At 51.6% G+C, this 14,017-nt stretch overlaps 1 protein-coding gene across 1 annotated transcript; it reads right to left on the bottom strand.

The window, feature by feature from the left end:
• Positions 1 to 325: 325 nt before the first annotated feature.
• On the bottom strand, positions 326 to 13,892 carry CCDC15 (coiled-coil domain containing 15). The gene is made up of 10 exons (XM_017809855.1): positions 13,733 to 13,892; positions 11,950 to 12,099; positions 10,965 to 11,129; positions 10,144 to 10,254; positions 6,671 to 6,838; positions 5,447 to 5,560; positions 3,698 to 3,801; positions 1,587 to 1,757; positions 1,367 to 1,515; positions 326 to 677 (listed from the first exon to the last, which is right to left on the bottom strand). Exons 1-10 carry the CDS (start codon positions 13,886 to 13,888, stop codon positions 571 to 573), a joined length of 1,395 nt encoding a protein of 464 aa, XP_017665344.1. The 5' UTR covers positions 13,889 to 13,892; the 3' UTR covers positions 326 to 570.
• Positions 13,893 to 14,017: the final 125 nt, after the last annotated feature.

A 14,017-nucleotide genomic window follows, 5' to 3' on the forward strand; every position in this document is an offset into this window, starting at 1 on the left:
AACCCATACTGCTCCAGTCATCCCTGCAAAGGACTGCAGGGGGTTTTTTACTAGGAAAATGCTCCTTTCCGGAGCAAAACAGAGGCTGTGGGAGGGTGGGTCTGGTGTGATGCTGGGTGGGTGTTAGTGGAAGAGAGGTCCTCGCATGGAAAAGAATGAACTAAGAATAAATACCTGACTCTAGAGGGCGATCCAAGTAGCAGGGGTTGGCAGGAGCCCTAGGGAAAGGGAGAGGAGGGTGGGGGAAGAGGTAAGAAACCTCCCCTAAGAGATACTGACCCTTGGCACCTCGTTTCTCCTTTCACACTCCAAGAAAGACAAACAATCCTTGAAAATAGTTTATTCCATAGCTGAATGCCTGAATCCAAGTGCCTGCTCATAAACCTGCCACAGAGTGATCCCCGGTTCAGACCGGGAGAGGCGCAGCTCAAACTGGGCACACAAAGCAGGAGAGCAAAGGTGACACCATCCTGGCGCCTGGCACAAGGGACAGGCAGGACAGGGCCCAGCCCTGCTCCCTGCTCACACCAGTCACGGGGATATGGGGAGGGGAACACGGGGCTGCCCCAGTCACAGACGCTTCCCCGAGCGAGCGCAGAGAGCGGCCAGTTCTTGGAGCGGCTGCGTGGCCGTGTGGGCACAGGAGGAGATCACGGAGTGCAGCGCCTGGCTGTAGGCTGAGCAGGAAGGGGACATGGAAACCGTGTCAGGGGATGAAAGCTGCACTTATGGCCCAACACTGGGCTTGGCTCCAGCCTTTCACCACAGAGCAGAGAGGGAACAACTGGGATTTAAGGTAAATCTATATGCCTGTAGTTTTCCACACGCCTGCCTGCACACTCTGCATGCTCCTGAGTACGGAGCAGTATGCAAGCCAAGATTATTTTATGAAGCCCCAATTTCTCTATTTTCTCTCCCAGATGACTCCCAGTTGCCCAGCCAGGTACTTTCCCAAGCTGTGCTCCAGGTCAGAGCACTCAATCACTTAACAAAGACCATTTCCATGCCTTCATGCATCCTCCCAGTTGAAGATTCAGCATCTAAGGCAGGTGGCTCCGTGTCCCTAACAAGATGATTTGCAGCATTTTGCTCGTGGCTGTGTCCCCATGCACATGTGGCTGTGTCACAGCTGCATTACTTAACACATCGTAGGGGTCTGTGCTTTGTTCAGGATGCCACTTAAGGGCCCTTTGTTCAGGATGTCCCTGAGGGACAGAGCCCAACTTGCCCTCTCTGGAGAATATTTGGAAGAGCATCTCTACATAGTGGCCCAGGAGCATGAAAATACCTGTCCTGGTTTGATTTCTCCCTGTGAAATCAGAGATCCAGGCCCAGATGCCTCCCCTCTGGAAGCAGGAGCTCCTACCTTTGTGGTTTTTGTAGAAGACGCAGTTGTTGGCGCAGGTATCCGGGTGGGAATCCCAGAACTCGGACCCACAGGAACACAGCGGGGGCAAGTCGATGTTACAGGCTTTGATCTTCTCCCTCATTTGGGCTCTCAGAGCTTCCACGTACCTGGGAGGGACCAAACATTCACTCCTGCCAGCGACACCCGGCTCTGCGTGGGGAGCGGGCACCGGCCCTACCTCCTGTGCTCCTTATCCCGCTGCTGTCTGTCCTTCACTCTCCTCTCCTCCAGCTGAAGCTGGGCCAGGGCTTCCCAGGCTCCCTCTCCCAGGGAGGGTTTTCGCTGCTCAGCCAAGTCCCGCATCCTCTGCTCCTCCACCCGGCGCTGATTCTCCTTCTGCCTCTTAATCCTGCAGGAACGCACATCATTAGGGAAGGATTTCCCCATCCCAACCCCTCATTCCCAGCCAGTCCCTGTCTGTGAGGTCAGGGCACAGGGATCTGGGTGACACTGCTGCTTTTGCAGGCAAAAGTAACTCTGCACTAATCCAGCATTACATATAAATATAAATATATTGGCTTTAAACATAAAATAGTCAAAAACGCTTTCTGAGCCTCCATTCGTCCCCCCATAAGGCAACACCAGCCTGTGAACACCCTCCTGCCCTTAAACTCTTCCTGCTTGCTCATTTTCTCACCACTGTAGACTTCCCTTTCCAGTTCCCTCCTGCATCACATCCACAGGTGCTCCTGTTGGGAAATGTCACCTGCAGTTCCCCAGAGTTGCTCTTCTGTCCTTAAACCAAGCACAGTAGCCAGGCTCTTTAATACCCACCAGAAAGGACCAACATCTTGGCTTGCCAGCTTCCCTACTTCCCATTATTCTGGTTATGAGGCAGCTTGGATCCTTCTGTAAGCAGCTTCAAGGGCTGGGAACCATAACAGGGTACAGCAGAGACACTCCAAGGATCCCACCTTTACTCCAAAACAGGCTTTAAGATGCACTTTTAACCAAGTTTCCCTCTATTTCCTCAATCTCCCTTGCACCTACACAGCCCTCCAGCCCTTAAGTGGGCCCTGGGTTGTGGAATTCCCACCAAACACAACACACATTTCCCTAAAAAGCAGCAATTGCAAAGCACAAGGACTTTACACCAAAGCATCTGCCATTTTATTCCCAAATGCAACAACGTGTCTCGCTGCCAGGAGGTATTAAAACACAACATCAAGGCTGGGGAGAAGCCAGGGAAGGCAGTGTCATCAGACAAGACATTTCAGATCTTACTTCGTGTAGGGGGTCAAATCTTTACGTCCAGAAGGAAAGTGCTGAAACCAAACTTCTCTGGTTGAAGTTCACTGAAATGCTTCTCAAATGAAATGTAAAGCCTTAAGTACAGCACCATAAACCTGCCCCAGAAATCAAGGCAAAGGCCAACTTGGGGCTTTACGCCCCGTAATTACAAACCCAGCTCTTCCCTGCACACACTCTGGGGGGAAAAATAATAATAATAAAAAAGGTATCACACTAACAAGGGAATCCCTGGGGCCTCACCACCACTCGCAGGGCAGGACAAGCTCTCCAAAGCTCCCAAGTGCCATTAGAACATCAGGGATGTGGTGGGGGGAGCACTGATTTAGACTAGCAGCTTTTCCTCAGAAAAATGGCCATGAAAATCCTGCCCTGAGGTGCCTGTCCTGCTCCCACAAAGCCTGCCCACAGAAGAGCTGGGATGGTCAGAGTTATGTCAGTTCACTTGAGGGCAAGCCAGGGAAAAGCCAAAATTTAGAGGATCTTTCCTATTTCAGTGTGAATTTGTAGAGCTCCTCCTTAACGAGCCACTTCAAGCGAGAAGCTGAGAAATCCCCGCCACAACTGATACTTTTACACAGATACCGAGTGCAAACGAGTGCAAATCGTTTTATTACACTGTATAAGTTTTTATAGCTGTGAGGGTAAAGGGTCTGAGACTAAAAGAGCCAGAGATAGGCACAGTTTAACCACAACGGCGTGACCTCACCCTAAAGTTTCTAAGCACAGGCTCGGGTTCCCAAAGGTCATGGCTTGGGAAGTTTCATCTCTCCCAGCCCCATGTTTCGGCTCCCAACTCCTAGACAAGCTGCACCAGGACTCAGAAATCAGGTAGAGAAGTGCTGGAGGACTTGACAGGGCCTAAGGGTCTCTCTTGGGGGCTCAACTGAGTGAATCCCACCTGGGATTGAATTGAGTGAATCCCACCCGGGGGTCAGATCGGTGCCTGGTTCACACCAGACAAGTTCACAAGACCTTTCTGGCCTTCCAAAGGGCCCTGCCCTGATGGAGGAGGTGACCCCAGCACCCACAAGGACTCACTGGGCAACTCTCTGCTGCCTCTCTCGCTGCCGCTGCTGGTCCTTCACTCGCTCCCGCTCGATGGCCATGAAGAGGCGGCGGCACCGCAGGAACTCGCTCTGCCGCTGTGGAGAGGAAGAGAAGGACGTTTGGGAAGGATGCCTGGGATCAATATTGAGCTGTATCAGTGCTCAGCTTGATTTCTGGAGGATGGAACCTCACTCCTTCCCCAAGAGACCCTCAAAGGGACATCTCCGAGTGCACATGACCCAGGACTGGGAAGATGGAGAGAAGGACCAAGTCATCTCGGAGCATCGAAGAGCTTTGTGCCAGCATCCCTCCACTGAAGCTTCCTACGGATGGAAGCTCTTCCACCTAATAAATTCCTAAACTCTCACCTTCCTGAGAGTAAAAGAGCCAGTTCCCACTTCAACCCACTTCATTTTGGATCCATCTGGGGACTGGTGCTCCCCTATGGCTCACTGGAACCCCGTATCTCCCCACAAAAATGAATGTGCAACACCTAGCTGGATCTGCTACACACAGGAGAACCACAGAGGTGGCAAAAGCACTGCTAAGGAAAATCCAGGAGGCCTGCAGGGAACAACTCCCATAGGGATACTGAGGGTTTAGTGTCTGGCCTTTGGCTGATCCCACTGAAGAAGCAAGGGCAGGGAAACCTCCTGGCTAAAGCTCCACCAAAAGCCCTCCCACAAGAGGAGGTACAGATCTAGTTTAAACTCCATGACTTGCAACAGCTGAAGGCACGGATTTTTCTTCATCAAAGCTTTTGGGCCAAGTTTGTCCATCTCACACAGTGGAGAGCCCAGCACAGATGAAGATAAAGGAAGAGGAGGAGGGATCACCAGGCTGCCAGTGGAGAAAGCTGGATGGAAAAAACCCAGGCAGAGGAGACTGCTGCAAAACCAGTTATCTGGGGTGGATCAGAGCCAAGGAGATAAAAGCAAGGGGAGAGGGAATGGTGGGGGGAAGGAGCAGCCTGAGGAGCCCCAGCTGTTGTCACACCATGGAGAAACCACAGCCAGATCTAGGATCAGCTGGCTGGAAAATACTTGTAAGGAACAAAAAACACACAAACTGTTCAGAGTTTTACGCTGTAAGCTGCAAAAAGGTGACAGAAGGAGAGGGAAGTGTTCCTCTTCACAGCAGGAGGAAGCAGGAAAATAAAAGTCACTCACTTTAGGCATCCAAGACAAACATCATCCTTCTGCATCACCCAGATTAGCACAAGCCAAAGTGTCCTGGACACAGGCTGTAAGCCCTCCTCATGAAATCATCCACTCAGCATCAGGCCGGGCTTGAGACTATCCCAAAATCAGAGAAATCTTTATATTCCAGCCTTGTACCCAAACAAGATAAAGTTGGGCTTGTTTGAGGGGTTTTTTGTTGGGTTTTGTTTTGGTTTTTTGGCAGTTCCTTCTCTCCCTGCAACTACAGCAAGCAACTCTTGGCTTTTGCCAGGCAGAATGAATGGAGCCCATTTCTCCTCCAACCCTTGGGTGTGATTCAGATCCTAGATTTTACAGAAGGAGTACAGAAGAGTTCCACTTAGTCACGAGAGACCTTAAAAAATCACCTGGTAGCTTTGCCCAAGACCTGAGACACCATGAGGCTGAGCTGACAAACTAAACCCAGCAGGGGTTTCATACGTCAAGGCTGCTCTGAGGCTTCTTATCTGAGCCATCAGCATTCCTGACAGTCCCATCCCTTTCAGACAAAACCAAGAGGGCTTGGCCCCCCTGGACAGACCTGCTTCCTGGTTTCCTCCTCATCAACACCAGCCCAGCGCAGGAGGGAAGGGTGGTAATCAGCTTGTGGCCTCCAGGGAGGCTCGGGCAGGTCCTTCACCGACCCATCACAGACCTGGAAGAGACAACATAAGGGAGCAGCATCAGCATCACCACAGTCAAGTTTCTCATCTTCCCTCAGCAAAATGCTCTTCACTGGAGGCAAGTCCTCTGTGTGATCCTTACAGTCCTCAACAGGGTGACCCACCTCTGAGATGGGCTATATTTCAGGTACAGTTTGGCTACAGACAGGAGACATGTGCCACATCTCCACACAGGAGTCTGACCATGAAAGCTTTGCCAAAACACCTCTAAAGGTATCCCCTGGAGGATGTTTAGTTTAAAGATGGATTCACATCTCCCTTCCCCAAACTTCTACTATGAACTTCGTGAAGTGTGAAAACAATAATACAAATAACAAACCATCAGGGGAATTCCACAGCCAACATCTCCCGAAACCTCAGTGTAAACCCCACTATCCTCCACTATCTCCCCCCACTCACTGCCTGCCCAGCCAGTACTTCTGCTCCAAGCTGGACTAATCCCCAGCCAAGGCTGGGCACAGGCTGCCACAACCATAAAGCCTTTGCCAACCGCCCCAGGTAATCAGACCAAACCATTTCCACCCCTCCCAGATGCTCAACAAAAGCTGCCTGGAAACAAAAGAGGACCGATAAGAACATCAGCTCCTTCAGCAGACCCCACCAAGGGCGATGTCTGCCACCAAGGGCGGTGTCTGCCAACAGGAGGCACCAGGACTGACACAGCCACCTCCTTCATCTGATACAAAGCTTTCTTCCTTCCTCCCCCTCCTTTTTCTCGGAGGTTTCTGGCCGATTTGAGCTCTTCCACCCCGAGCAGGGCAGCGGGCCCGGGTCCTGCTGGCGCAGGCTGAGCGCGGCTCCAAGCACCCTGCGACTGCACGGCCTCTGGGTTTCAGATTTCGGCTGGGCGGCTGCCAACCCGCATCACGAGGCAGGCAGGAATCAAACCCCTTTGAGGCCACAGCTGCACCGTGAAAGCAAGAAACAGCAGCGCCGACTTCACTGAGCTCCGACGCTGCTCCTGAGCCCATTTGGACGACAGAAGGCGTAAGAGTTAAGCAGGCCTGGGGGAGCCACCGCTCTACTCCAAAATAAACCCAACAATCCGAACCTCTTAAGACCAAACCCTGAACGGGTCTTACTTTTTTGAATTCAATTCTGATGTAGAAGTCATCATCGTCCTGCCCGGCGCGACTCGGGGCTGTGCCTCGCTCCTGCAGCTCAGCGGGCAGGTCGTGGTGTCCCTCCAGCAGCAGCTCCTCACCCTCGCCCTCCGTGGGCACTGAGGCTGCCGGGCAAGGCTCTGGTTTCTGGAGAAGGGAGGAGATGGGTGTAAACACGGAATTCAAATCTGGCTGCTTTGGCGCCAAGGGCAAACCCAACACCCTCAGGGCAGCTTTAACACGAGGGCACGTGTGCTGCCAGTCGTGTGCTGCCTGTCGTGTGCTGCCTGTCGTGTGCTGCCTGTCGGATGAGATCTGGCAGCGCCACGTGTTCAGCAGCACCAGGGCTGGGAAACAGGAACAGGGTGGCAGGGTGACCTGTGACTACAGGATAGACGTGAGGGGGGGTGACTGGAAAGCAAGGCAAAGACCTCTCCAGGCACTGTTCCACAATGGCAAGGAGCTGGGATTTCTGGAGTGACACCGGAGTACGGGAGCGTACTCCTTCAGATGGGAAGTGGGCAGGCTCCCCAGTGGCAATCCACAATATTTTGAGAGGCAGCAGATTGTTTCCTACAAACTAAGGAATCAAAATGCCAGAAGCAAGCTTGGAGCCAGGATAATTTTTTTTTCCCTTCGTTTTTTTTTTCATTCAGCACGGTGGGAAGGGAAGAAAAGGACTGGTGACAGAGGGAGAGGATGGATCAGCAGGAGAGCAGGTCATGCCAAGAATCCCTTGAGATGGCTCTGCTGCTTTATAGGAAGGAGAGAGGATAGCCTGGAGTCAGTCTGAATGTGGAATTATTTGATAGGCTCAGGAATTACCCTATCAACCCCATCATAACAGAAACATGACACAGAAGAGCTGCTTTGGTGTGGACAAGGGAACAGAGGGCAAGAGTTATTTCTTTGGAAGATTGCACTGGAGCCCTCGCAGTTGAAAGACATGAAACTGTGAGAAAAAAAACCACCAACTTTGTGGAATGAGACATTGGGGAACAGAATTTGTGTGCTGCCATGCTTGGGAGCTACAGCAGTCCACCAAACCCTGAAGGTAAAGGTTTGGTGAAGGAGATTACCTGGAACAACAAACAGGTCATTTCCAGGTGATTACCAGGTCGGTATCTGCTTGGGAAAGCAGGGAATCAACTCTTTGCATGCTTTTGACCTGAAAAGAAATCTCTCTGGGAGAGAAAGAGCAATGATTTTAGGAACATGGATTATTGATCACGGGGAATGCAACACTTTAGAGGGAAGATGGAAAAATGAGAAGGAAAATGCAGAAAACAGGGCTGAAGGAGAAAAAAAACCATTTCAGCCAAAGGCTTGCTCTGAGCTAGAAGCAGGGAGAAAAATGTTGGTACTGTTATTGGGAAGAAAGTCACGTTACTCCTAAAAGCTGAGGTTTTTTTAAGGAGGCAGGACCTGCCCGGGGGCCACTGCCAGGAGTGGCAGCCAAGGTGGGAACAGCTCCTTGAAATCTGTGGAAGTTTGGATTATTGGAAAAGGGCACATGGAGTGTCTCTCTATTTAAAGGAGGGGAAAAGGAAACACTAAATAGAAGGGTTTAGCCTGAAGAGTTTAACTGTGACTTTTGGAAAAACAAGAGGAAATCATCTTGCAAACTGCCTGTAAGCCCCGAGAAAACAAGATAAGCAGCAATCAGCATAAATTTGTCAAGAGCAAGTCAGGTCAGGCTGGGCTAAATTTCTCCTACAATAGAAGGAAGAGGCCTCAGGCAAAGAGCAGAAGACTCTGGGGGTTCAGCTGAGCTCTTGACGTGGCCTAATTCAACACTGGGGTAAAGCAAAACCTGTTTGATGGAAGTCTGACATGGGAGGTGCAGAACTGATTAAAAACACAGCCCAGATTTGGTCTCAGGAGTTCACTGCACAGAAATAGGGTAAGAGCTAGGTGGGCTCTGCTCCATGATTTCATTATCAGCCTGGATGAGAGAAGAAAGAAGCACCTTGATTAAACTACTGACCCCACCTGCAGCTGCAGAAGTATTGGGTGGAAAGCCCTTGGGTTCAAACCAAAGAAATGGGCTTGAATACACAGCACAAGGAAATCCAGGGAGGACAAAAGCAGAGACCAAGGGGTTAAGTCCCTGGTTATATCCGTGGCAGCCTTTTGCACTGAAGAGAAGGGAACACGCTCCTGTCCTGTCTAGGTGGGAACACACCAAACCTTCATACAGGGAGACAGATCCAGACAATATTAGAGCTTTTTTCTCCTCAGCTACCTTGGAGTAATAAAAGAGAGCAGTGCAATAAATCAACATATTCCTCCTGGAATAAATCACCCAGGGAAGCTGTTAAACTTCCTTATGTAGATTAACTGTAGCTGCAGTGAGGCTGGGATGGGAGGATGGTCCCAAATCCCTCCCAGTGTTTCTCTCTGCTGTGGATGACTTGCCCAGGACTCCCATGGATCTCCTCTGGCTCCCCTGGGCAGTGGCTCTGTTATTTATGTGAAGCTTTAATGCTACTAATAGTGAAGTCATGAATCATTGGAACTCACTGAATGCATTGAGGGCTCAAACAGGAGGGATGTTTGGTGCTGGAAACAGGTAAGGAGGTTTTTGAGCCCATAATTACCGTGTTTCTCCGAGTCTTGTTTGCAGAACTGACTTCCTCAGATATCCAAGAGTACACAGAGGAGGAAGAGCCAGACCAGCCCTTACATAAAAAGTATTTTCTAGATAATCAGCCAAGATCTACTTCACCTTTGGTGAACCTGAGAAAGAGATGGGAATGAAGAATTGCAGGATGGGCAGGAAACTGGCTACAGAGGCAATAAGAGAAAACACCAGGCTGGGCTGCTGCTGGTGTTCTCCAAAGTATGTCAGTTTGAGAAAGGTCTTGGCATAGAGAGCAGGATAATAGCTGCAGCACAAAGTTGTTCTTGAGAACTGGAAGGGCAAAAGCAGGACGAAATTCAGCACAGCAAAATGTGGGACTGATCTCCTGTGCACTGCTTCGAGGAAAGCAGCTGCATGCCAACAATTCTCCAGCAGAAAACAGCCCCGGGTGAGGGAAACACTCCAGATCTTTGCCACCCACACAAAACAAGGGGTTGATGCAAGGCAAAGAGTTGTTGAGGTTTGCTAAAGAAATAAAGGCACCTGAGGGGAGAGCTGGTCGTCACATGCCTCCCAAACACCCAGATCACAATCTCGGATCACAAGCCTTTAAAAGCCTTTTTTGAATTCTTGTCTCTGAGTTTATCTCAGAGACATTTTCACCCACTTTATCCTGCTGCCTTCTCTGAAAGGCAGCAAGGGCAGAGAAACAGAGTGCTCGGGCCACTGAAATCCATGAGCTACCCATCAGGTGGGTCAGGAAAGCACAGCTTATTTCATCCCTGAATTATGCTTTGGACTTTTTAATCAGACCCAAACAGTTTGCAAGGCGATTTCTGCCCCCCCTGCCCAGGCAGCCCTCGCTCACCTCCTCCCTCCAGCCGCTGGGGAGCACGGGGGGCTCGGGGGGCTCTGCCCCAGGGGCCACGGTCCTGCGGGACGCCAGCCTGCACCGCACCTGCCTCACGGCCCTGCTGAGCTGCCAGAGGGGAGGGAAACACAGCACAGCACAAGCTCAGCTGCACGCAGAGATCTCCCAATCGCTCTGCTCCAGCCGAGGGGCACGACCCAACACACAGTCACCCAGGAGGGGTCTTTCAGAGCTGCCCCGAGGTGCTGAACTCAGCACTCATCTGCTCCTAAAACACGCTGCTGAGATGCCACATCCCCAACTTTCCTGCTTGGTGGCCAGCAGTGATTTTCCACCCTAAGGTGCTTCGACTGGGATCCACCCCACAGTGCTTCAACTGGAATAACTCCAGCTCCTAGGTGAGCACACAGGCTTTATAAACCACCAAATGTAGCACAAGCATCACTATTGGGGAAAAAAAAAAGCTTAAAACAGTCCTCAAGGCAGGTTTTCCCAGATTTTGGTCCGCAGGAGACAAGCTGCAATGAGCTGGCACCACCTAGTGCCACCTCTGCGTCAGGACACGGCTGTGTCTGTGAGCGGATGGACGAGTTCAGCTACAGCATCCGAGGAGGAGGCAGGCACCTGTGACCTGGCTGGATGCTCTGAGGAGCAACATTCAGGGTGAAAATGGGAGCTAATGTTTCATTCAATACTAAAACCCGAATACTAAGGACATGCTGTAAAGGAAAAAAGATATATTGCCTGTTCTCAAATTCAAACGCCGAGGACCCAGGGTGCTGAAGCGGGGCTGGGAAGGCAGGAGGGGCACGGCTCACCTCGGCAGCTTGCTGCTGGAATGGCTCGCCGTGTGTCCCCTCCCACGGGGCCGGGCTGGAGCCAGCACTGGGACCACAGATGATGGGAGGGCGGTGGCTCCGGAACGGGCACGCCTTCCTCCAGGAGGTCCAGTACTGCACGGCAAAGCAGCTCTCCCGCTCCGCCTGCCGGGGAAAACCACGTGGGATCTCCAACCATCACCTGGGAGGACGTCAACCTTGGTGACATTTCACCACCCAGAGGTGGCATTTCTTGGGATGCAGGTTTTGGCTTTCCATGCTGAGAAAGCACAAAGAACCATCAGGCTCTTGGGGGCTGAGGGCATTTGCGGGCTTCCCACTTGGAGCTGGCGGAGTTACATGAGGACATCCCCACTCAGCCATGGAAACAGCCCAAACATCCCAGGGGCAGCCAAAGCCGGTGACATTTCAGTGCATTCCCTTCTGTGCCACAGTCAGATCCTGGCAAGTCCTCTCAGCACTTGTTTGAGAGTAGAAAGGATTAAATATATTCATGGGATAATCCAAAACAAGCCCATGGGGGAAAAGGGAATTTGGAGACAGCAGGAAAGTGTTGCTTGAAAACTATTTGGCTGCTTTGGAAAAGGGATTGGAAAAGAGACAGCAGAAAAGCTGTTTTGCTTCAAACACAGCCAGGAGACGTTCACATCATTCCCAGCTCTGGCCTGGATGCTTTTTAACTCCAGGCAATTCCACACAGGGCTCTGGGAATTCTGTTCTGCTGCTGCCCGAGGGAGTCAGTGACCTTTCTGTGGGGAGGCTTCAAGCACCTTCAGCACCAGCCAAGGTGTCACGCTGACCCAGCCTGCCAGGACACCGTTTGCCGCCACAGGGTCTGGGACCTCAGATTTTCTCCTTTTTTTTTTCCTCATTAACACCTTGACTTGAGCTCCAGTGTTAGGACTTGGAATTCCCAGTTTCCTTTGGGTTTTGGAGGAGTTTCTCCTGACAGAGCCCTGCTTACCGCCTCGTGGGACTTCTGCAGCTCCTGCCACCGGCGCATCCTGACCTGCCGGTTCACCCGCTGCCTCACCTCGCCCTGGAATCTCCTCAGGTTGGCTGCCTTCTGCCGCTGCTGCTCCTTCAGCTCCTCCTCCACCTGGAATACTGAGGCCTGCAAGAGAGAGAAGCAGATTCCACACAGTTTTTGCTACATCAGAGCAGCTTGTATCCCTGCATCCCCTTTTCCCCCCCTTGCAGCGACCAGGCAGACAAGCAGCACGCAGAGCAAATTTCATGTTTTGTTTCATAATCTGTGGAACAAGAGCTTGGACAATGTCTATTGGGTTATTATAGGCTGGATTGGGTCTGATTAGACAGATGCAGAGCATGTACACCTCTGCCTTTGCCTCTCTGCAACACAACTGGAAGGAAAGAAAAAGGTGTCTCATGGAGCAGCTCCCAACTCCTGCTCCCATGAAAGGATGCTCAAATATCCAAAGCCTGGATCCAAAAGGAACAGGCCAGCCCCCCATCTTCTTAATACTCTGCAAGGCTGGAAGCACATCAGGGAAGCAGTTCACAGACCACAGCACTGCTCCAGAATATTTTTACCATCTGAAGTGAAATACTAACAGCAATGACCTGAAAACCCCAAAACCCCCATTTTTTATTCCTTGCAGTCCTGCTAAGCAACTCTGCACCACCGTGGCTTAAAGACCAATGGCATCCCTCTCCTGGCTGCCACCACAGCATGAGAAACCAGGGACTGCAAGGATGGAGGAAAGGGGTGAGGCTGAAGATAAACTTGGAACACTCCCAGCAGCACAGCGGGGTCAGCACAGCCCAACAAAGCTCCAAGGTGGGGAGAAATCTGCACTGTTATGGAAGAAACCAAGCCAGAGCTCCAGGGAAAAGCCCAGCACCAGCTCACCCACTGCCCACCTCAGCAGCAACTCTGATGCAGGAGGCATTAATACTTATCAATTAAAAGTATTAAATAAGTTCAGATAACCCTGGGCAGCTTCACCCACCCCTGGAAGCCCCACAGGGGGGGGGCCAGGAGCATCCTGGCACCCCAAAGCTCTCAGGAAGAGTTCAGCTCCCCCAGAAGTTTCACAGCACCAAGATGGAAGTTCTGTGGAATATGGAGATGATTCATTTCCATATATTATCTCAACCTTTCAGGATTTAAATTACAATATAAAAATAAATCATCTCAAAAGGGCAGGAGCTTCTGTAACGTTCAGACATTAATTACAGGGGACTGAACTCATCATCTGATATTTAATGCACTTTTAGTCCTCTTAGAATAACCCTCAAAGCAGAAATCCCTGAGATAAGCATCCATAAAGATTTCCTTAAGTGTTTCTAATGGGGTACAGCTGAGATTGGCTCCAGAAACACTCAATATATATTTTCTTTAAATCAGCAACATGGAATAAAATCTCAGTTCACCAACATCCTTCAGGGATGAGTGGGAAGGCAAAGAGCAGCACTGGCTGGGTTCCCCACCTGACTGATATTTAAAATTGATGCGTTTCTGCCCCAAAACCACAGTTTATTGGAGGGGAATTGACTCAGAGAGATGCTGTGGGCTTGTGCAAGGGGGAGGCCAGGCTACTTGATAGGCACCACGGCAGCTTCTGACCCCACTAAAAATCACTGAAATAAATTACTATTTTCAGAAGCCACATCCCTGGCCGCCTTCAGGCTGTGAAAAAAGCCCGTTTTTAGTTCTGTGGGTTTTACTGGCACATTTGCGGGGTTGGAGACGCCCCGGCAGATGGTGCCTTGGGTGCACTCACGAAGGCCGGGCTCGGCTCGGGCTGCCCCGGGGCACTCTCCACCCACACGCCCACGGGGGCCACGCTCTGGTTCCTCTCGCCCAGCACCCGCCCGCTCCGCCGCGGGGGTCTCGCCGGGGGTCTCCCCTGGGGCCCCTCCTTCGAGGGGGGCATCATTCCGGCACCTGGGGAAGGGAAGGGGGAAGCGGAGGTGAGGGTGGAACCCCCGGGCACCCCAACCTGCCCCCTGCCCCATCCCCTCAGCCCCGGGGCACCTCCAGTGCCCCCCCCATCCCCTCAGCCCCG

The sequence above is a fragment of the Lepidothrix coronata genome, unplaced genomic scaffold (assembly GCF_001604755.1).
Source record: "Lepidothrix coronata isolate B3197 unplaced genomic scaffold, Lepidothrix_coronata-1.0 Scaffold27, whole genome shotgun sequence".
Classification (NCBI taxonomy): Eukaryota; Metazoa; Chordata; class Aves; order Passeriformes; family Pipridae; genus Lepidothrix; species Lepidothrix coronata.

What these genes read in the sequence shown, in the direction of transcription:
- CCDC15 (XM_017809855.1), bottom strand. Translation starts at nt 13,888, where the DNA reads ATGATGCCCCCCTCGAAGGAGGGGCCCCAGGGGAGACCCCCGGCGAGA. An exon ending in TCAGAATTGAATTCAAAAAA is followed by an intron (nt 5,561 to 6,670) that starts GTAAGACCCGTT and finishes TGTCTCTTCCAG; the next exon opens with GTCTGTGATGGGTCGGTGAA. An exon ending in CGGGATAAGGAGCACAGGAG is followed by an intron (nt 1,516 to 1,586) that starts GTAGGGCCGGTG and finishes GGTCCCTCCCAG; the next exon opens with GTACGTGGAAGCTCTGAGAG.